The 22,826-nt window shown below is 42.9% G+C and overlaps 1 protein-coding gene across 1 annotated transcript in view; it reads right to left on the reverse strand.

Annotated features, from left to right (window-relative positions):
- Positions 1-1,109: 1,109 nt before the first annotated feature.
- The window catches only part of LOC149438151 (uncharacterized), a 51,050-nt gene continuing 29,333 nt past the window's right edge, over positions 1,110-22,826 (reverse strand). Inside the window, exons 8-10 of the mRNA XM_089660194.1 lie at positions 18,369-18,472; positions 10,791-10,915; positions 1,110-2,839 (exon numbers count right to left, since the gene is read on the reverse strand). Of these exons, the coding sequence (XP_089516320.1) occupies positions 1,984-2,839; positions 10,791-10,915; positions 18,369-18,472 (1,085 nt within the window). The 3' untranslated portion in view covers positions 1,110-1,983. The remainder of the gene's footprint in view (positions 2,840-10,790; positions 10,916-18,368; positions 18,473-22,826) is intronic.

The raw sequence follows: 22,826 nt of genomic DNA on the forward strand, positions 1-22,826 counted from the left end.
CGCACGGGATGATACCGGACCCACTCCATGAAAAGGTAAGTTGAAAACAAAGCAGATTATCCCCGCAGGATGGATCGGATCTGTGGATTGGGGAGCATAATGGATCGGAGGGGGTGTCACCAAGTGTTATCGCACCGGGTGACACCAACCCTAGGGACGCCTCTGCCTAATACATACTTATTTCACAGGGATATTCGATTTTGTCATGGGACTTCATTGACGTCTTCTTCTAAGGTTTGGAAAGCTTCAGAGAATTATACCATGTATTGGCATCAACCTTGTTCCCTGCAGTGTTCTCTTGTGAATCCAGATTAGCATGATGACACTCCAGCGGAGCGTGGTTCTTTGACACCCTGGACTCATGGGAAGTGGAGTGAATGATGTTGCCTGTCATTCAACCCAAAATAGAGCCAGCATTAAGCCCCGGTTCACATATGTGCATTCCTGCGGGCCGCGTTTTGCGCGTGCACGGGAGCCCATTCATTTGAATGGACTCCTGTGCCCCGTGACACGCAGGGAAGAAGTCCCTGCACTACTTTGGAAAACGCAGCCCACACGGGAACCTCGATTCCTTTGCAGGCGGCGTGCCATTAGAATTAATGGCACCCGCCCGCGGGTCCGCAATTCTCTGTGCGGGTGGTGGATGTTTCGCAGTGGCCCCACCCACGCAGATGTGAACCTAGCCTTAATTGCAGAGCAGCAAGTCTGCAGAGGATTGCAGAGGAGAAGCCACCAATGCTATAATTATTGTAATTTATTTTATTATACACTATTTTATAATTATAGTCTGTAGGTATTATTTTATGTAATTGTGTGTGTGTGTGTGTGTGTGGGGGGAGAGAGAGAGAGCGAGAGAGAGAGAGCGAGAGAGAGAGAGAGAGAGAGAGAGAGAGATACGAGATAGATACGAGATAGATAGATAGATAGATAGATAGATAGATAGATAGATAGATAGATAGATAGATAGATAGATAGAGAGATTTATATTCTAATAATAATAAAAAAACTATCTATCTATATTTATAATCTACAGGTATTGTTTTATTAAAGTTATATTATAATAATAAAAACTATATATATGTGCGTATATATATATATATATATATATATAATCTACAGGTATTGTTTTATTATAATTATATTGTTTACATTACACTACATTTATTATATTATTATAGTTATATAAGTATTCTATACAGTTACTGTATTGTTGTAGTTATACCATATCCTGTAGTTTTTCTATATAGTTGTTATAGTTATACTAGTTATATTATACTATATAGTTATGTTACATAGCATTTGATGAAAGATTTGCCCTTACCTTGACTACAATTTTGAGTTACATTTTGTACCCCATTCTATGGTCATAGCTACCTTCTATAAGGCAATACCACAGCGGTGTGATTTGTCCGTATAATTTTTTCTTATAAGGGGCTGCTTTTGTTTCCAGGTCAAGGCTAGAAGTCATTACACAAGGTGGACGCAAGGATAAGGTACAAAACTTCACTCCATAAAAGTCATCCAAATACATTTTATCAATGTGGCCAACTTCCGAAACAATCTCCTCAATATCCTAAGCCACGCCCCCTGATGTGTTTCACCGTGAGTTGGATTGTGTGGGAAGTTGGAAGTTGACTACATTGATTAATTCTAATGGGATGACTGTTATGGAGTGTGGTTTTGAATTTTATCCTTGCCACATTGGGCTGTGCTGGATGAGCTCTCTGGTAACTATGGAGGCAGCCAATAAGTCCATAAATATAAAGAGTCCAGCGCACTCCATATAGAAATGAGACCCAGTCATGGGGGGGGGGTGCTGTGGTGAAATGTCGCTGCCAAAGTCCAATACAAGATAGATAGATAGATAAACAGGACACTTTAATGTCCATAACAGAAGAATGCAACCTTCTGCTGGTAACAATGGAGTGCCATATTTGTTTTACTCAATATGGTGTGCTAGTAATATCTTGGATTAGGCAACCATTAAAGATATCGGCAATGTATCTTGGAAGCCCCGGTGGCTTTGGCTTCTACAACTGGATTGCCAGCTTCATCCTTACTATTCCGCTTGCTCTTTTCACTCTTGTCCTTCTCTTTGCCCTGCTTCAAAGATCTGCTTGAGGTTGCTGTAGATTTGTGATGGTGTATGGAGATTGTTCTTTGGAGCTGTGATGTGCACAAGAATGGGCTGTTGAACGCGACCTGCGGTGGTATGATTGCTCTTCTTCCTGGATCTTCTTCCTCTATAAATGGGTGTCTGGAGTGGCGATAACCAAGGGAATGGCATCTGGAACGTGAACTGGAATAGTAATCTCGCTCCTTTCTGTGAATCTTCCTCTGGTATGATTCAGATCTATTGGTGGAGCGGTGGTATCCGGGGGAATGGCATCTGGAATGTGATTCAGAATTGTAATTTCGCTCCTCTCTTGGAAACTTCCTCTGATATGATTCAAATCTATCAATGTAGCAGTGGTTTTCAGGGCAATGGTATCTGGAACGTGATCTGGGATAGTAATCTCGCTCCTTTGTTTGGATCTTCCTCCAGCGTGATTCAGATCTATAGCTGGAACATTGGTATCTAGGTGAATGGCATCTAGAAGATGATCCAGAAGTGCAATCTCGACCCTCTCTATGAATATTCCTTCGGTATGATTCAGACCTATCTCTGGAGAGACGATATCCAGGGGAATGACATCTGGAACGTGACCTGGAATAGTAATCTCTCTCCTTTGTGCAGATCTTCTTCAGGTATGCATGTGCTTTTGAATGGAGGAATTCAGAATCAGAGACTGACATTGATGGGGACCTTAATTTGGATTTGAAGAATGGAGGTTTAGACCTAGAGAAACAAAATACAAATGCTCTAAATATCAATTTGTTTAAGTTGAACGCACTGAATGCAATTGAAATCATCAGGTTTTCTTTTAATGTTATGACCCCACCATTTGCACATGTCCACAAATATAGGCACCCCTTCATTTCTGTCAATGTACCACTTCGCTCAAAAAATTATGGCAATTACGAATGTTTAGACATGCTCATATTATTTTATTTTGTTTGTATGGGTATGACACAAAAAAGTAGAGAAACAAAAAGCCAAATCAGACACATTCCACGCAAACCCCCCCAAATGGACTGGACAAATTTATTGGCACCCTCAATATTTGGTAGCACACCTCTTGGAGAAAATAACTGAAATCAGTGGCTTCCTGTCACCATCAAAGAGTTTCTTACACTCCTCTCCTGGAATTTTGGAGCACTCTTCTTTCACCAACTGCTCCAGGTCTCCAGATTGGAATGGTTCCTTTCCCCAACTGATGTTTTGAGATCCAGCACTCTTCTTTCGCCAACTGCTCCAGGTCTCTCAGGTTGGAATGGTTACTTTCCCCAACTGATGTTCTGAGATCCAGCACTCTTCTTTCGCCAACTGCTCCTGGTCTCTCAGATTGGAAGGGTTTCTTTTCCCAACTGCTGTTTTGAGATCTCTCCATAGGAGCTCTATGGGATTGAGATCTGGACTCATTGGGTCATTGTCCTGCTGTAAGACCCATGGCCTCTGACAGAGACCCAACTTTCTGACACCGGGCCCTACATTGCACCCCAGAATTCTTTGGTAGTCTGTAGATTTCATAATGCTATGTACACGGTCAGGACATCCAGTGCCTGAAGCAGCAAAGCAACCCCAAAACTTCAGTGACAGTGAGTGTAGGGACTGTAATCTTGAGAATGTGCCAATAATTTTGTCCACTCCATTTTGGGGGGTTTTGCGTGGAATGTCTCAGATTTGGCTTTTTGTTTCTCCACTTTTGTGTATCATACCAATACAAACAAAAGAAATAAACATGAGAATGTCAAAACATTTGTATTTGCAACAGTTTTCTGGGTGACAAAATGCAGGGGGCACAAAATCCTTGGACATGACTCTACTTACCTTCTTTTTCCTCCCTTACTGCTCCATTTAGCAAGAAAATGTGCAAGCTAGTTAGTAAAGTTAAATCCAAGGGAACCTTTATATGAATGGGAACTCTCTCCCCACCTCCACATGACAACTATGGGCCAATCACTAAGCAGCAACGTTCTTACATGGAAGGAGATGGTGAGTCACATGCTCCCTCATACTTAAAAGTACAAGGTATTTTTCACAGCTCCTGGTGGTCAAACAAAACACTTACTGTATAAAGTGAAGGGGAGGTGAGTATAAGCTCCTGGGGAAGGAAGGTGGGGAGGGAGCTAGCATTAAGCCCACATCATTATTCCATGCTGTTTATACTCACTCAGTCACTAAGGGGTTCGTTTTCTGCATTCTTCAAAACACCTGGTTTATCCTGTTGTTCTTTGTCTCCCTTTCTTGCCCATGTTTTTAGTGTATTTCTATCCCGAGCATTTCTTTCCAACACATCTGAGCAGCCCACGTGAGTCACATATGTGGGCGTATATAAGGTGGTAAATGACAGCCCACTCCCACCCTCCTCCTCCATGCTCACTAACCAGCTAATCACTATGGGGGTGGGATATTACATCTTGGTCGATGGAGGCTTCACCTCCCTGTTATTCTAAGACACAATCTGGAGGGGTGTGACACAACCTGTAATTGGCAGAAATCTGCCCACACCATGTTATTGTCAAAAGATAATAAAGATACGATTCAAAATATACAGTATCTCCCAGAAGTGAGTCCACCCCTCCCATTTTTGTAAATGTTTTATTATATCTTTTCATGTGACAACACTGAAGAAATGACACTTTGCTACAATGTGACGTAGTCAGTGTACAGCTTGTATAACACAGGTTGCCACTAGAGTCCTCTTCCACTCCTCCATGACGACATCACGGAGCTGGTGGATGTTAGAGACCTTGCGCTCCTCCACCTTGCGTTTGAGGATGCCCCACAGATGCTCAATAGGGTTTAGGTCTGGAGACACGCTTGGCCAGTCCATCACCTTTACCCTCAGCTTCTTTAGCAAGGCAGTGGTGGTCTTGGAGGTGTGTTTGGGGTCGTTATCATGTTGGAATACTGCCCTGCGGCCCAGCCTCTGAAGGGAGGAGATCATGCTCTGCTTCAGTATGTCACAGTACATGTTGGCATTCATGGTTCCCTCAGTGAAATGTAGCCCCCCAGTGCCGGCAGCTCTCATGCAGCCCCAGACCATGACACTCCCACCACCATGCTTGACTGTAGGCAAGACACGCTTGTCTTTGTACTCCTCACCTGGTTGCCGCCACAGACGCTTGACACCATCTGAACCAAATCAGTTTACCTTGGTGTCATCAGACCACAGGACATGGTTCCAGTAATCCATGTCCTTAGTCATTGTAAGAGTCTTGCCTTTTGAGCACATCTGAAGAAGAGATTGTGATTGATCTTGAAACACGTCAAGTGCAACCATATACGTGACTTATTTCTACATCTTCACTGTAAAACCACTTCTGATGATACCGCCATACTCTGTATTGTAATTCATATATATTTTTTAGGATTGTAAAAATAAAAATTGTTTTCTTTTAAATCGCTGAATTGTTAGCTTACCATTTGATAAAATTTGTGCCTTAAAAGTCCCATCAATAAGAGGGCTCCTCCATTGTACTTTCCAGGGATGATGGCACCTCTTGTATCATACCCCTTCCCTTTCCTTTTGATATGTACGGAGGGCTTTTGATGTGAAAGGAGCACTCTGAATCCAAGGGGGGGCCCTCATGCGGTGCAGGGCTTCCAGTGCTGAATAAACTCTATGGAAGCCCTCAAGCAGTTGAAATTTTGGGGCCCCCTTGCAGGTTTCTGGAGTTTTCTCATGCGCACGATCTAGTGGGATAACATTGAACTACATCGGCACATTGGCCTGTGGATGGAGATGACCATCTTTACCATACATTACACGGATGAAGGTTGCACCAACATCTTTTTACAAACTGACAGCTGAAAGAAGATGAGCTTTTAAGAGACAAACTGAACCTGATGTCTATGGTTTATGTACTTTAAAGCTGAAGTCAAGCTTTTGGTACACTGTAAATAGTTTGGGCCAAGCTGGAGGGTCTCGAAGGTCTCGGCTCACACTGGAAGCCGGTGCTGTATGTTGTATGTAGCCTCAGCTACATACAGTTCATACAGCACATCCAGCGGCCTCACATGTTAGTGAGGGACATAGTTTGTTGGGACCAGCTTGGCTCAAACAAACTATGTAAAGTGAAACAAAAGCTGGAGTTCGGCTTTGAGTTGTTATTAGTACATTGGATTAACTGCTTCTGCGCCGCCCTATAGCAGAAATACTGCTACAAGGCGGCATGGGTGCGCAAAATCATGTATATATACGTGATTTTGCAGTTTACAGGCGGGAGGGGGGGGGGGAGTTGGTGCACGCCATACCCGCACCACCATTCCTGGCCTCGGCTGTCAATTATTGGGTCCCAGCCGATGATTTATCGCTGGCACCCGGTGATTGTGAAGTACCTCCGATGGGGGAGAGACCTGTGTATAAACAACACAGATATCTCCCCTGTCAGCTTACAGTTGAAACCACACAGCTCATAGTAAAACAGCACACAGTTAACCCTTTGATCGCCCCAGATGTTAACCCCTTTCTGCCCAGTGCCATTAGTACAGTGTCAGTGCTTTTTATTAGCACTGATCACTATATTGGTGTCACTGGGGATGTCAGTGACACAAATTCCGTTCCCCCCCAGTGTCAGTGTCTCTGATTGTCACCATTACTAGTCAGAAAAAAAAAATTCCATTATACAGTGAGGAACAGAAGTATTTGAACACCCTGTGATTTTGCAAGTTCTCCTACTTAGAAATCACGAAGGGGTCTGAAATTCACATTGTAGGTGTATTTCCACTCTGAGAGACAGAATTTAAAAAAAAATTCAGGCAATCACATTGTATGATTTGTAAAGAATGTATTTGTCTCGCACTGCTGAACAGAAGTATCTGAACACCTGAGAAGATCCGTATTAATATTTGGTACAGAAGCCTTTGTTTGTAATTACAGAGGTCAGACGTTTCCTGTAGTCCTTGACCAGGTTTGCACTGCAACAGGGATTTTGGCCGACTCCTCCACACAGATCTCCTCTAGATCTGTCAGGTTTCGGGGCTGTCGCTGAGCAACACGGAGTTTCAGCTCCCTCCAAAGATGTTCTATTGGATTTAGGTCTGGAGACTGGCTAGGCCACTCCAGAACCTTGATATGCTTCTTATGGAGCCACTCCTTGGTTCTCCTGGCTGTGTGCTTCGGGTCGTTGTCATGTTGGAAGACCCAGCCACCACCCATCTTCAATGCTCTGACTGAGGGAAGGAGGTTGTTGCTCAAAATCTCACAATAAATGGCCCCATTCATCCTCTCCTTTATACAGTGCAGTCGTCCTGTCCCCTTCGCAGAAAAGCACACCCAAAGCATGATGTTACCACCCCCATGCTTCACAGTAGGGATGATGTTCTTGGGATGCAACTCGTCCTTCTTTTTCCTCCAAACACGACGAGTGAAGTTTAGACCAAAAAGTTCTACTTTGGTCTCATTTGACCACATGACTTTCTCCCATCCCTCCTCTGGATCATCCAGATGGTCATTGGCAAACTTCAGATGGGCCTGGACATGTGATGACTTGAGCAGGGGAACCTTCCGTGCAATGCATGATTTGAAACCATGACGGCGTAGTGTTCTACCGACAGTGACCTTTGAAACTGTGGTCCCAGCTCTCTTCATGTCATTGACCAGCTCCTCCCTTGTAGTTCTGGGCTGATTCCTCACCTTTCTTATCATCAGTGATACCCCATAAGGTGAGATCTTGCATGGAGCCCCAGTCCGAGGGAGACTGACAGTCGTCTTTAGCCTCTTCCATTTTCTAACAATTGCTCCAACAGTTGATCTATTTTCACCAAGCTGCTTGGCAATTGCCCCGTTGCCCTTTCCAGCCTTGTGGAGGTCCACAGTTTTGTCTCTGGTGTCTTTTGACAGCTCTTTGGTCTTGCCCATGGTAGAAGTTGGCATCTGACTGACTGTGGGGTGGACAGGTGTCTTTAAAGAGCTCAGACAGGTGCTACTAAGTTAGATGAATGAGTGGAGTAGAGGTGGACTTTATAAAGGCGCAGTAACAGGTCTTTGAGAGCCAGAATTCATGTTGTTTCTCAGGTGTTCAAATACTTCTGTTCAGCAGTGCAAGACAAATACATTCTTTATAAATCATACAATGTGATTTCCTGAATATTTGTAGAAGCTATAACATTCACTTAAACCAATTAATTTACACATATTGGGATTTTTTTTAGCAAAGACATGGAGCAGAATACATTTTGACCTAAATTTATGACGAAATTTGGACATGTTTAATAACAAAAAGTCAAAAATATTGTTTTTTTCTCAAAATTATCGGTCTTTTTTTTGTTTATAGCGCAAAAAATTAAAAATGCACAGGTGATCAAATACCACCAAAAGAAAGCTTGCGGGGAAAAAAAGTGACACTGTATTGCTAGGGTGACAGTATGTAAAAAAAAAAAACATAAATAATAATATAAAAAAATTAGATAAAAATGTAAAAAAAAATGTTGAAAAACTATAATTTTTGGTTATAAACTAATTTGGGTTATTTTTTTTTTTTACTAAAAAGATAACTGAATAAATTTTGGGCAAGATTTATGAAGAAAGATTATTTATTTGCAAATTTTATAAGAAAAACACTTTTTTTCAAACTTTGTGGACTTTTTCATTTATATAGCAAAAAAATAAAAATCCCAGTGGTGAATAAATACCACCAAAATAAAGTTTTATCTGTCTCAAAAAAAATGCTCAAAAATTCATATGGGTACAGTGTTGCATGACCGCGCAATTGTCATTCAAAGTGTGACAGAGCTGCAAGCTGAAAATTGGCCTGACAGGAAGGGGGGGAAAGTGTCCGGACTGGAAGGGGGGGAAAGTGTCCGGACAGGAAGGGGGGGAAAGTGTCCGGACTGGAAGGGGGGGAAAGTGTCCGGACAGGAAGGGGGGGAAAGTGTCCGGACTGGAAGGGGGGGAAAGTGTCCGGACTGGAAGGGGGGGAAAGTGTCCGGACTGGAAGTGGTTAAAGTAAAGTTTTTGTTTCTTTGAGTTAGTTAATTTTTTCTATCTTTTGTAAACAATTGCTTCAATGCCATTTCCTTTTAAGATTAAATCAATATTATTTTTATCCATTGTCGTGGGGCCCTTAAACAGTATGGTACCTGCTCTGCCTACTTGGTAATTTGGCACTGGGGGCTTCTGATATAAGTTATTTCTTGGAGAGTGTTCATTCACCACTTCCTGCCTGAACACTTTCACCCCCTTCCTGTCCAGGGCAATTTTCAGCTTTCAGCGCTATCACACTTTGAATGACAATTGCGCGGTCATGCAACACTGTACCCAAATGAATTTTTTACCATTTTTTTGAGACAGATAAAACTTTATTTTGGTGGCATTTATTCACCACTGGGATTTAAATTTTTTTTGCTATGTAAATGAAAATGTCCAAAAATTTTGAAAAAAAGTGTTTTTCTTATACAATTTTGCAAATAAATAATCTTTCATCATAAATCTTGGCCGAAATGTATTCCGTTATCTTTTTAGTATAAAAAAAAATAAGCCAAATTAGTTTATAACCAAAAATTATAATTTTTAAACTTTTTTTATACATTTTTATTTAATTTTTTTATATTATTATTTGTTTTTTTTTGTTTTTTTACATACTGTCACCCTAGCAGTAGTGTTACCATGGTGACGCTGTACTACTTGTGGGGGGTGATGAAGATTTTTTTTTTTTTTTACAGTGATTGCTTTTACACCCATATAGGATGTAAAAGCAATAATTTCTCCTTCTCTCTGTCTGCATTCTTGCAGCCATTGAGAAATCATGTGCGAGCTGTGATTGGTCACAGCTTGTCACATGGTACAAGGCTGTTGTGAATAGCCCTGTACCATGTGATCTCTGTGATCATTCACAGATTTCACACGTAGTAAGCAGTGATGTCACAAGTGACATCTTGCTTACTACTTTGCATGTGATCACTGATTGGCCAATCAGTGACCACATGATCGGGATCCCGTCCGACGATCGGTGTTTCACTGTGTTCGGAGGACACAGCGGGGACCGGATCGCGGTGCTGCATGCTCCCAGGGAGCGCACACAGCTAGAAATGGCGGGTGCCATTTATGAACGGCAACCCACCCCTGGAGTGCCACCGTCCGGCCGTTTATAAACAGCAGGCGGACAGCAAGTGGTTAATTTACATTTTACTCCTTCATGTATAAAACCTTTTTTTTTTTTTGGACCACCAATATTTGTAAAATATACAATGTGGCTGTACTGAAAAGGTTGGAGACCCGTGGACTATTTCTGATAAAAGATAGAAAACATCTTCATTGTTTCAGATAGTTAAATGGCATCCTGTCTTAGTGCAGTAATAGAGGCACTATAAACATATCAAAATATTGGGGCAGCACAGTGGCTAAATGGTTAGCACTTCTGCCTGGCAGTACTCGGGTTGTTGGTTCAAATCCCAACCATGGCACCTCCTGCCTGGAGTTTGTATGTTCTCTCTGTGCCTGCGTGGGTTTCCTCCAGGTACTCTGGTTTTCTCCCACACTCCAAAGACATGCTGGTAGGTTAATTGAATCCTGTCGAAAATGGCCCTAGTATGTGTATGTATGAATGTGAGTTAGGGACCTTAGATTGTACCCCCCTTGAGGGTTAGGGACTGATGTGAATGTACAATATATATGTAAAGCACTGCGTACATTGATGGCGCTATATAAGTACCTGAAATAAATAAATAAGATAGGAAGACTTACTGTGATGGTGGCCCCAGTTTGGGAGCAGGTCCTGGTGGCACAGTAGAAGGCTTTACATGGGGAGGAGTTGCTGATGGAGGCGGGGCTGTCACTTGTTGACTTTTGTTGTTAAAGTTCTCAATGAACTAAAAGAAAGAAAGACATTTCTTAGATCTGCAATATTTCCCACCACATTTGGACTAATAATTGTGCATTTAGCCATAAAACAAATGATTAACCCCTCGCCTACCGGGCACTTTCACCCCCTTCCAGTCCAGGCCAATTTTCAGCTTTCAGTACTGTCACACTTTGAATGACAATTTCGCGGTCATGCAACATTGTACACATATGACATTTTTATCTTTTTTTCCCATACAAATAGAGCTTTCTTTTGGTGGTATTTAATCACCGCTGGGTGTTTTATTTTTTGCATATTTGGAAATAAGCAGAAAATTAAAAAAAAAAAAGTTTTTCTTTGTTTCTATTATAAAAATTTGCAAACAGGTAATTTTTCTCCTTCACTGACGTACATTGATGAGGCGGCACTGATGGGCACTGATAGGCAGCACTGATGAGGTGGCACTGGTGGGCATTCACACACAGAGCTGAGCCTCGGCCCTGCCCCCTCCCTCTCTTGACTGGCTCTCTGGCTGAGGTTGCAATTCCTTAGCTAATCAAGAGTGAGAGTCCCCAGAGAACAGAGGCTCTCCTGGACATTGCTGGATCAAGAGGGGGCTCAGGTAAGTGTTAGGGGGGGCTGCTGCACGCAACAGGTTTTTACCCTCATTATTATTATTATTATTCAGGATTTATATATCCCCAACAGTTTGCTCAGCGCTTTACTATATAACGGGAGACAATACAGCAACAATACAGTTCAATACAAGAGGGATAGGAGGGCCCTGATCCTTGGAGCTTACAATCTAAGAGGGAGGGGCTGGTGGTACAAAAGATAATAACTGTGGGGGGTGGACTGGTAGGAGGAGTAGAAGATTCCATTATTAGCTGAGGGCAGGATAGGCTTCCCTGAAGAGATAGGTTTTCAGAGATCACCTAAAAGTGGGCAGAGTAGGCGATAGTCTGATAAATTGGGGTAGAGAGTTCCAAAGGATGGTGGAGGCTCTGGAGAAGTCCTGGAGACGAGCATGAGAGGAAGAGACAAGGAAGCTAGAGAGCAGGAGGTTGTGGGAGGAGCGGAGAGGACGGTTTGAGTGATTTTTGGAGACAAGATTGGTGATGTAATTTGGGGCAGAGTTATAAATGGCTTTATATGTTATTGTTAATATTTTGAATTGTATTCGTTGGGCAATGGGAAGCCAGTGGAGGGATTGGCAGAGAGGGGTGGAGGACACTGAATGGAGGTCAGTGGAGGGATTGGCAGAGAGGGGTGGAGGACACTGAGTGGAGGTCAGTGGAGGGATTGGCAGAGGACACTGAGTGGAGGCCAGTGGAGGGATTGGCAGAGAGGGATGGAGGACACTGAGTTGAGGCCAGTGGAGGGATTGGCAGAGAGGGACAGAGGACACTGAGTGGAGGCCAGTGGAGGGATTGGCAGAGAGGGGTGGAGGACACTGAGTGGAGGTCAGTGGGGGGATTGGCAGAGAGGGATGGAGGACACCGAGTGGAGGCCAGTGGAGGGATTGGCAGAGAGGGGTGGAGGACACCGAGTGGAGGCCAGTGGAGGGATTGGCAGAGAGGGGTGGAGGACACTGAGTGGAGGCCAGTGGAGGGATTGGCAGAGAGGGGTGGAGAACACCGAGTGGAGGTCAGTGGAGGGATTGGCAGAGAGTGGTAGAGGACAGTGAGTGGAGGCCAGTGGAGGGATTGGCAGAGAGGGGTGGAGGACACTGAGTGGAGGCCAGTGGAGGGATTGGCAGAGAGTGGTAGAGGACAGTGAGTGGAGGCCAGTGGAGGGATTGGCAGAGAGGGGTGGAGGACACTGAGTGGAGGCCAGTGGAGGGATTGGCAGAGAGGGGTGGAGGACACTGAGTGGAGGGATTGGCAGAGAGGGGTGGAGGACACTGAGTGGAGGCCAGTGGAGAGATTGGCAGAGAGGGGTGGAGGACACTGAGTGGAGGCCAGTGGAGGGATTGGCAGAGAGGGGTGGAGGACACTGAGTGGAGGCCAGTGGAGAGATTGGCAGAGAGGGGACGAGGACACTGAGTGGAGGCCAGTGGAGGGATTGGCAGAGAGGGGTGGAGGACACTGAGTGGAGGCCAGTGGAGAGATTGGCAGAGAGGGGTGGAGGACACTGAGTGGAGGCCAGTGGAGGGATTGGCAGAGAGGGGTGGAGGACACTGAGTGGAGGCCAGTGGAGGGATTGGCAGAGAGGGGTGGAGGACACTGAGTGGAGGCCAGTGGAGGGATTGGCAGAGAGGGGTGGCAGATACAGAATGGTTAGTAAGGTGGATGAGTCTGGCAGCAGCATTCATGATAGACTGAAGAGGGGATAGCCTGCGATTAGGTAATGCATGAAGGTAAAAAAAACCTTGAGCCTTTACAACCACTTTAATGTGATACCTACATAAACGTATTTATAAAAAAACTACAAAGGCATCGAACAAACAGAACAGTGATTTGATAAGATGCTAAGTGTATCTTTTTGTGTCTATTCCCTACTGCAGAAGTTACTATGAATTTGGAACCGTTGATCAATATTAGGATAGGAATTGCCTATATATAATATTTCCAAGACAGTTGGTGATCCAGCCAGGAGGGGATGTACAATAGACCCTGAAAAACGAAAACGGGGAGCTTAAGACGATCTGAGAACTTCTGATATCCAGCTGGCAAGCTAATGGTAAGATAGTATCACTATCACTATTATAAACAATAAAATACGGCAATTGTCAGGTTGTCATACACAAAACACGATATAAAACATTTGTATTGCTGGATTTCTCAGTAGTGAACTATTCTGTCTTCCAGCCCAGACACCGGACCAGGGGCGGACTGACAACTCATGGGGCTCCTGAGCAATAGGGTGTAAGCCGTGTACCGGGGTGGGCTCCCCAGGATACAGTGAAGTCACGAACGAGGAAAGCAACCCCAACACCAGCTTTTGTCACAACAGAATTTTACTTAGATGTTGCAAATAAACAAGACCACAAATGCTGGAATATACAATAAATTTACATACACCCAGCCTAAAGGCTGAGAACCTTGTGCTGCACAGCACGGCGCCCTCTGATGGATGAAGGTAGAAGGTGAAGCAATTTACCTACTGGGGGGCACAACTAAGCTGCCACACCTTACCCGTCATTACCCTAAAAGAGCAGGAATCAGTGTATGGGTGTACGGTATGGGCTAGCCTGCAGTGCAGCACAACAGCTTACAATCTTACACAAATTTACAGTATTCCCCCTCCCATAACTGGTCCTGTAGCACGTGCCTGAGTATTCCTTCTGAGCAAATCGCCAGTCTGGCTAGGGTTTGTAGGATTTTATCAGCTCTCCAATGTGAAATGTCACTTTAAGTTGTGGAGTCCTTCCAATGATCAGTAACAACACTTGTGGCCTGACACAAACAGAGACCTAACTATGGGAGTGTCTCAGTCCTATAGGCGCCAACACTGAAATCTTACCGACCCGGGTCTGTTTTGCATCCGCTGGTGACTCTGAACAGTACAAATGTCTCTCCACGAAGCATGCGATATCACGGTATATATATTGCTTAGTTCCTCAGCTTCCCATCAGCTTCCTGGCAGCAATCTTCCTTTCCTTGAACAGGGTTAGCCTCTTCAACACCATCAGCTTCACTCAACTGAATTTCTGATTACGGAGGGCTGTCCTCACATCTGAATGGCATCGGATTCTCAGATCACACAGCCCCCCTTCTCTCTCTCAAGCATGGCTGCTCTCCTCTCTTTTTCCTGTTCACTCTCCAAGTGTAAAACCCCACCCCTTCATGAATATAAAAATCTCTATGCAGTCTGAGGCTGTGTTAGAAAAAACAGTGACATCTTGTGGCTAAACTGCAGAATGTCAGTCAGAACGTTTTTAATTTACTTCAGTCCGTGTTCAAACAAAGAAAGCTGTTTCCCCATCTCACAAGGGGATCATGGGGCCCCTGTGTCCTTTCCCACACCCAAAAAAGCCTATGAAAAAGCCAATGAAAGGTACCAGGGGTATCTCATGGGGCCCCCTACTGACCCCGGGCCTTCGGGCAGTGCCCGAGTGCTCCAATGGTCAGTCCACTCCTGTACCGGACAATTAGTTTGTAACTTAACTCTTAAACTGGACACTTAGATTGAGGACTGCTTCACACTGCGCCCGGATATGAACACGCTGTGCGTTCCTGTGAGATTCATATGCAGGTCTATGCAGTGATTTCATTTCAATGGGATGAAATCGCACCGCGCTAAAAGTCACCCATGGCATGGTCCTTTGTGCAATGCGGTTTGCTGTGGCCTGGTGCGGGCAAACGCAATGCATTTGTGACCTGCATTCGGGGTGTCCTTAACTTTAACTGATCCTTGCAGCAGATCGCAAGGGCATTGCAATCAGAATGTGGTTCAGGAGCGCGGCTCTCCCGCACCGCATTCCAGTGTGAACGAGCACTAAAGCAGAAAAAATATTTTTTGAAAACATTCAAGTCAAAAAAGTTACCTCCATGATGACTGTCCTAGGTTAGGATCGCTACTCTTTACAGTACAGATCATAGCATTATTGATGCTACACACAGTGTTTTTCTTCCAACGCTGCAGCAAAGATCTGCCGGTCTCGTTGAGTGAAGAGATTCTGTCATTCGCCCTCCCTTTCTTCTCTCATTGTTCTTTCACAAAATACCCTGCATTCTGTTCATAGAATACAAGACTTTCTGTGAATGGACAAAGGTAGATCCTGCCATGGTTTTTTTCCTCTGATGAAGTGCGTGTGCACGTAACGCGTAAGGAGGAGCCAGGACGTCGTGACGTTATGCCGCCGGAGCCATGTGGAGGCCCGGCGGCCATCTTTGACTCTGGAGGGTTAGTTCACCTCTTCAGTCCTGATATTGTTTTATCTGCATATACATGTTTGCAAACATCACTTTACCTAATAAATACCTTATTTTGAATACTACACTATGGGCATCCTTCCCTGACTCCCCTGAGGAGTATTTATTTTCAGAGCCCGCTTTCTGTGATCCAGTTGCCTTACCCAGAGAAGGAAGTCACCCTGTAAGCAGGCAGCCTCTTCTGCTCATCCCTTAAAGGGACCTTTGGTTACCTGGATCCGGTTAATTTGCTACCTGGGCATTTGCTGTTTACCATCTCTGAGGGAGGATTACCTTAAACCCTGACCAGACCTATATCTGTGGACACCCCTGGATGTGATACTTAATGCATATAACTAATACGCATCTGGTGAGTGCGTATTTCTGCCATTTCTCACGGAGCACCACCATCGAGTTTTTACCAGTCACCTGGCACTTTATATTATCACGGACTGTTATTTTTACTGAATTTTATTAGTATTTTTACGGTTCTTTATTTGTTACCATTTAGCGCTGCACTGTTTTATTTAGATCCTGCCATTTACCCACCCTTCCTCTCCCCTTGTCCATTCACAGAATGTCTCGTATTCTGTGAACTGAATGCACGGTGTTTTGTGAATGGACAATGGTAGAGGAAAGGATGAGTGAATGACAAGGTCCTTTAGTTCACAGGACCTACATAATACAAAGGTGTTTTGTGAATGAACAAGGTGAGATGAAAGAGTGGGTGAACGACAGGATCTTTTCACTGTATGAGACCCACAGATGTCAGTTACAGGCTTGGGGGAAGAGTGCTGTTTGTAGTATCCAGCTAAGATTTGTACATTAACAGCAGTGATCTGGACCAAGGATAGTCATCATTAAAAGTAACTTATTTGACAAGTGGTGTTTCAACAAAAAAAAACTCCTGGAGGTACAGTTGCAAGAAAAAGTCTAGGGAGAGTAGCAACAGTGCTAAACTTTCTCCATTTGTAGACAGTCTGTCTTACCGTGGACACATGAACATCAAGGCTTTTGGAGATACTTTTTGTAACCCTTTCCAGCTTCATGCAAGTCAACAATTCTTGATCGTAGGTCTTCTGAGAGCTCTTTTCTGCGAGGCATGGTTCACTTCAGACAGTGCTTCTTGAAACCAGTAAACCCAAAACAGGTGAGTGTTTTTTAAGGGCAGGACAGCTGTCTGCAACACATCCAATATCATCACACTGATTGGAGTCAAGGTTGGCTCACTCCTGACTCCAATTAGCTCTGCGAGAAGTCATTAAGCTAGGGCCTCACATACTTTTTCCTCCCTGCACTGTGAATGTTTACATGTTATGTGCAATGAAACCATGGCAACATCTAATGTTTGTGTAGTATTATGTTCAGCAGACTGTGTTCTTCTATTGTTGTGACTTAGATGACGTTCAGAGCACATTTTATGCCCAATTCATGCAAAACTCCACGTAATCCCAAGGGGTTCACATACTTTTTCTTGCAACTGTATGCTTTATCACAATTGAAAATGTAGAAAAATTTCTTAAAATCAAATAGAAAAAGAAAAATTTAAGACGTCACCATAATTGACACCACTACATAGAGATTTGAACTCATGGCAAGCCATATATCAGCAAATTGACTATATTCAAGATGTTAGATGAATGAGAACAAAAATGCAGTCTCTGCTCTTCCAGGTACTTTTATCATCAACAATAAAGCTGCAACCATGATGTCTCCACCTAAAAACCACCACCTCCTTAACATGTTTCACCATGAATGGTTCGATCACAAGGATCATGGTTGCAGCTGTATTGTTGATGATTGAATAAAAGTACCTGGAAGAGCAGAGACTGAAGAGTGGGTGTCATTCATCTGTTTTCTTCAATGGTGAGTGAAGACGAGCTTCTATGAGCTGGCACCCTGATTGTCCATAGATAAGTAAGAGAAGAAGGTCTGGAACGGTGTTGTGGGTTTGGGTTACTTCAAACGTCTGAGACTTATTTTACCTGGAAGAGCAGAGACTGAAGAGTGGGTGTCATTCATCTGTTTTCTTCAATGGTGAGTGAAGACAAGCTTCTTTGAGCTGGCAACCTGATTGTCCATAGACAAGCAAAATAAGAAGGTCTGGAACGGTGTTGTGGGTTTGGGTTGCTTCAATCATCCAAGAGTTACTTTATATGGAGACAATAATTGTGCTAGATTCCTACCCAACATCCAAATCCTATAGCATGAGCTTTTTTCCAAAAAAACTGGACCCACCCAGTCCAAAACTGCAGTTACGAAAGTAGGAGAAGAAGGTCTGGAATGGTGTTGTGGGTTTGGGTTGCTTCAAACATCCAAGAGTTACTTTATATGGAGATAATAATTGTGCTAGATTCCTACTCAATGTCCAAATCCTATAGCATGAGTTTTTTTTCCAAAAAAACTGGACCCACCCAGTCCAAAATTGCAGTTACGAAAGTAAGAGAAGGTCTGGAACGGTGTTGTGGGTTTGGGTTGCTTCAAACATCCAAGAGTTACTTTACATGGAGATAATAATTGTGCTAGATTCTTACCCAACATCCAAATCCTATAGCATGAGCTTTTTTTCCCAAAAAAATGGACCCACCCAGTCCAAAATTGTAGTTGGTGAAAGTTTTACAATACCTGACGCAGCAGCTTGTTGGCGACGATGCTGTCCGGCGATACTCCTTTCTGATGGCACACAGGGCATTCATGCTCTTCTGATTCTAATAGAGTCGTGCGTATACCTACGGCAAAACAAATATTGAATTAAATTCTGAGAGACAACGCACATTTAGTATGGCTCCGCTCTACCTCAACCCACCAACAATCCACAAAGGAAAAACCCATCTATTCCAACTATGGAGGAACCTGGGACATGAGGTATACAGTATGTATGGAGGCTTTATCAAAGAAAAAAACACAGAGGTTGCCAAGTTTATCAATTTTACTTCCTATGTAATTGGGGAAAAAAACAAAAGCTGGAATCCAACTGTTTCCTATGGCTACAGGGAACTCCAGCATTTTCAGAGGGCCTACAGTGTCACATGCCTCATCATTATCTCCTATTCCTATCGACCAAGAATTCCCATTCTTGGCAGACTAATGTTGCAATTACACCTGTAGAATTTCATTTGAATGTTCAGATGAGAAAGTATAAAGATCATTTGATGTTGTCTTCATGAACTCAATTAATTTTGAAAGACGTTTAGCTTGAGTACCATGTCAATGTCATCAATTCCCAATGAACAGGAACTTCCATTCTTGGTAGACTAATGCTGGCCTTACATCTTAATTTTGAAAAAAACTAAATCTGGAATACAACTTGTTTTTTCGGGCAACAGGGAACTGCATTTTCATAGGGCCTACAGTGTCACATGCCTCATCAATATCATCTATTCCCATTGATCAAGAATTCCCATTTTTGGCAGACTAATGTTGGCATTACACCTGTAGAATTTCTATTGAATGTTCAGATGAGAAAGTATAAAGATCATTTGATGTTGTCTTCATGGACTCAACTAATTTTGAAAGACGTTTAGCTTGAGTACCATGTCCATATCATCAATTCCCATTGACCAAGAACTCCTATTCTTGGTAGACTAAAGCTGGCCCTACAGCTGTAGAATTTCTTTTGAATGTTTGGACAAGAAAGTATAAAGATCATTGGATGTTGCCGTTATGGATTCAACTAATTTTGAAAGATGTTTAACTTGAGTACCATGTCTATGTCATCAATTCCCACTGACCAAGAATTTCTATTCTTGGTAGACTAAAGCTGGCCTCACTCCTAACTTGGAAAAAACAAAAGCTGGAATCCAATTGTTTTTCTAGGGCAACAGGGAACTCCAGCATTTTCACAGGGTCTATAGTGTCACGTCTCATCAATATCATCAATTTCCATTGACCAAGAATTCCCATTCTTGGCAGACTAATGTTGGCATTACACCTGTAGAATTTCACTTGAATGTTCAGATGAGAAAGTACAAAGATCATTTGATGTTGTCTTCATGGACATAACTAATTTTGAAAGATGTTTAGCTTGAGCACCATGTCAATGTCATCAATTCCCATTGACCAAGAATTCCTATTCTTGGTAGACTAAAGCTGGCCCTACACCTGCAGAATTTCTTTTGAATGTTTGGACAAGAAAGTATAAACATCATTTGATGTTGTCTTCATGGACTCAACTAATTCTGAAAAATGTTTAGTTTGAGTCCCATGTCAATGTCATCAGTTCCCACTGACCAAAAATTCCCATTCTTGGCAGACTAATGCTGACTTTACCCCCAGGGGCGGACTGACCATTTGGAAACTCGGGCACTGCCCGAGGGCACGCGGTCAGTAGGGGGCCCCATGAGATGCCCCTGGTACCTTTTTCAGAGTCTTTTTGGAGTTTGGGCAAGGACACAGGGGCCCCATGATCCCCTATTGCCCGGGGGCCCCATGAGTTGTCAGTCCGCCCCTGCTTACTCCTAACTTGGCAAAAACAAAAGCTGGAATCCAATTATTTTTCTAGGGCAACAGGGAATGTTTGCCCACTCACAAAGAAATGATCGGTCTACAAATCGAATGTTCGGTGTAGTGTAACACTGAGAAACAGTATAGCAACAACAAATTCAGCAGAAATGCATGTCTAACAAATGATGACTGATCTGCATGTTCATGAGGGAAATAAGAATTTGATTCCCTATCATTCAGCAGGATTTCTGGCTACCAGGTGTCTTTCATACAGGTAACAAGCTGAGATTAGAAGCAGTCTCTTAAAGGGAGTGCTGCTAATCTCATTTTGTTACCTGTATAAAAGACACCTGTCCACAGGAGCAATCAAACAATCAGATTCCAAACTCTCCACCATGGCAAAGACCAAAGAGCTGTCCAAGGATGTCAGGGACAAGATTGTAGACCTACACAAGGCTGGACTGGGCTACCAAACTATCGCCAAGCAGCTTGGTGAGAAGGTGACAACAGGTGGTGCAATCATTCACAAATGGAAGAAACACAAAACAACTGTCAGTCTCTCTATGTCTGGTGCACCATGCAAGATCTCACCTCGTGGAGTGTCAATGATCATGAGAACAGTGAGGAATCACCCCAGAACTACACGTGAGGATCTTGTCAATGATCTCCAGGCAGCTGGGACCACAGTCACCAAGAAAACAATTGGTAACCAGGGGCGGACTGACCATTTGGAAACTCGGGCACTGCCCGAGGGCACGGGGTCAGTAGGGGGCCCCATGAGATGCCCCTGGTACCTTTTTCAGAGTCTTTTTGGAGTTTGGGCAAGGACACAGGGGCCCCATGATCCCCTATTGCCCGGGGGCCCCATGAGTTGTCAGTCCGCCCCTGCTTACTCCTAACTTGGCAAAAACAAAAGCTGGAATCCAATTATTTTTCTAGGGCAACAGGGAACTCCAGCATTTGCACAGGGCCTACAGTGTCATGTCTCATCAATATCATCAATTTCCATTGACCAAGAATTCCCATTCTTGGCAGACTAATGCTGGCTTTTCACCTGTAAAATTTCATTTGAACGTTCGGACGAGAAAGTATAAAAATAATTTGATGTTGTCTTCATGGACATAACTAATTTTGAAAGACCTTTAACTTGAGTACCATGTCAATGTCATCAATTCCCACTGACCAAGAATTCCCATTCTTGGCAGACTAATGCTGGCCCAACACCTTAATCTGGAAAAAAACAAAAGCTAATATCCAATTGGTTTTCTAGGGCAACAGGGAACTCCAGCATTTTCACAGGGCCTATCTTGTCACATGCCTCATCAATATCATCAATTCATCAATTGGGTAGATTGAGGTTGGAATGAACCAATTTCAATTGAAGTTATGCAAGTTAGGCATCTGATGGTATATCTAGTCTTATTGCTTTATATCCCTGATGCAGGCAGAATTTGAATATAGGATTTGAATGCATTCTATGCTTGAATTTTCTTTCCTTTTCTTTTTAATTATTTCTTTCTCTCTTTTTTCTTTTGTTTTTAATTTTTGTCTCTCTTTTTTTTCTATCTCTATTATTATTTGAAAGGGATATTTCCCCACAATGGGTTATTAGTCACTGTTTAAGGATTAAGATCCTATTCCTTGATAATCAAGTTATAATATGATGACATAGACCCAAATGCTGAAGTAGCACTGTTCAGTTTATTGTTTTATGTCCCAATGGACTTGTGATGTCAATTTTGTTATGTTGAAAATGAATAAAAAATTTACAATAAAAAATAAAAAAATATATATCATCATTGCTATTGACCAAGAATTCCCATTCCTGGCAGACTAATGTTGGCATTAAATGGAGAAACAGAAAAAGGGCGCACCGACCTAGTGCATTATCGTTTAAAATCATTTATTGAAGAAACAATATAGGTATCATACTCACAATGGACATAATAACACAGGCATGTCAAACGGAACAAGATGTATGATCCAAACAACATCTGAGTCCATACGATGGAACCCTGGATGACCAACTGGCTAACGTGTTTCGAGGACACAACCTCTTCCTCAGAGCCAACACTACAGTTGCACTTCTCTTTATATAAGTTACTAAATGGTAACAAAAGGGCTGTATCAGAACCACCCGAAGGCGAAGCCTGACATCACATGACCCGTTAGCATCAAAATTGAACAAAACAAAAAAACAAAAAAAAACAAAAAAAAAACCTTTTATAATAATAATATATATATAATAATTAATTAAATGATGATTAAGAATTCTTAATCATCATTTAATTAATTATTATATATATATTATTATTATAAAAGGTTTTTTTTTTTTTTTTTTGTTCAATTTTGATGCTAACGGGTCATGTGATGTCAGGCTCCGCCTTCGGGTGGTTCTGATACAGCCCTTTTGTTACCATTTAGTAACTTATATAAAGAGAAGTGCAGACTCCTGTAGTGTTGGCTCTGAGGAAGAGGTTGTGTCCTCGAAACGCGTTAGCCAGTTGGTCATCCATGGTTCCATCGTATGAACTCAGATGTTGTTTGGATCATACATCTTGTTCAGTTTGACAAGCCTGTGTTATTATGTCCATTGTGAGTATGATACCTATTTTGTTTCTTCAATAAATTATTTTAACC

Source organism: Staurois parvus, unplaced genomic scaffold, assembly GCF_062004578.1.
Source record: "Staurois parvus isolate SC_StPar_1 unplaced genomic scaffold, SC_StPar_1.0 ptg001210l, whole genome shotgun sequence".
Taxonomy (NCBI): domain Eukaryota; kingdom Metazoa; phylum Chordata; class Amphibia; order Anura; family Ranidae; genus Staurois; species Staurois parvus.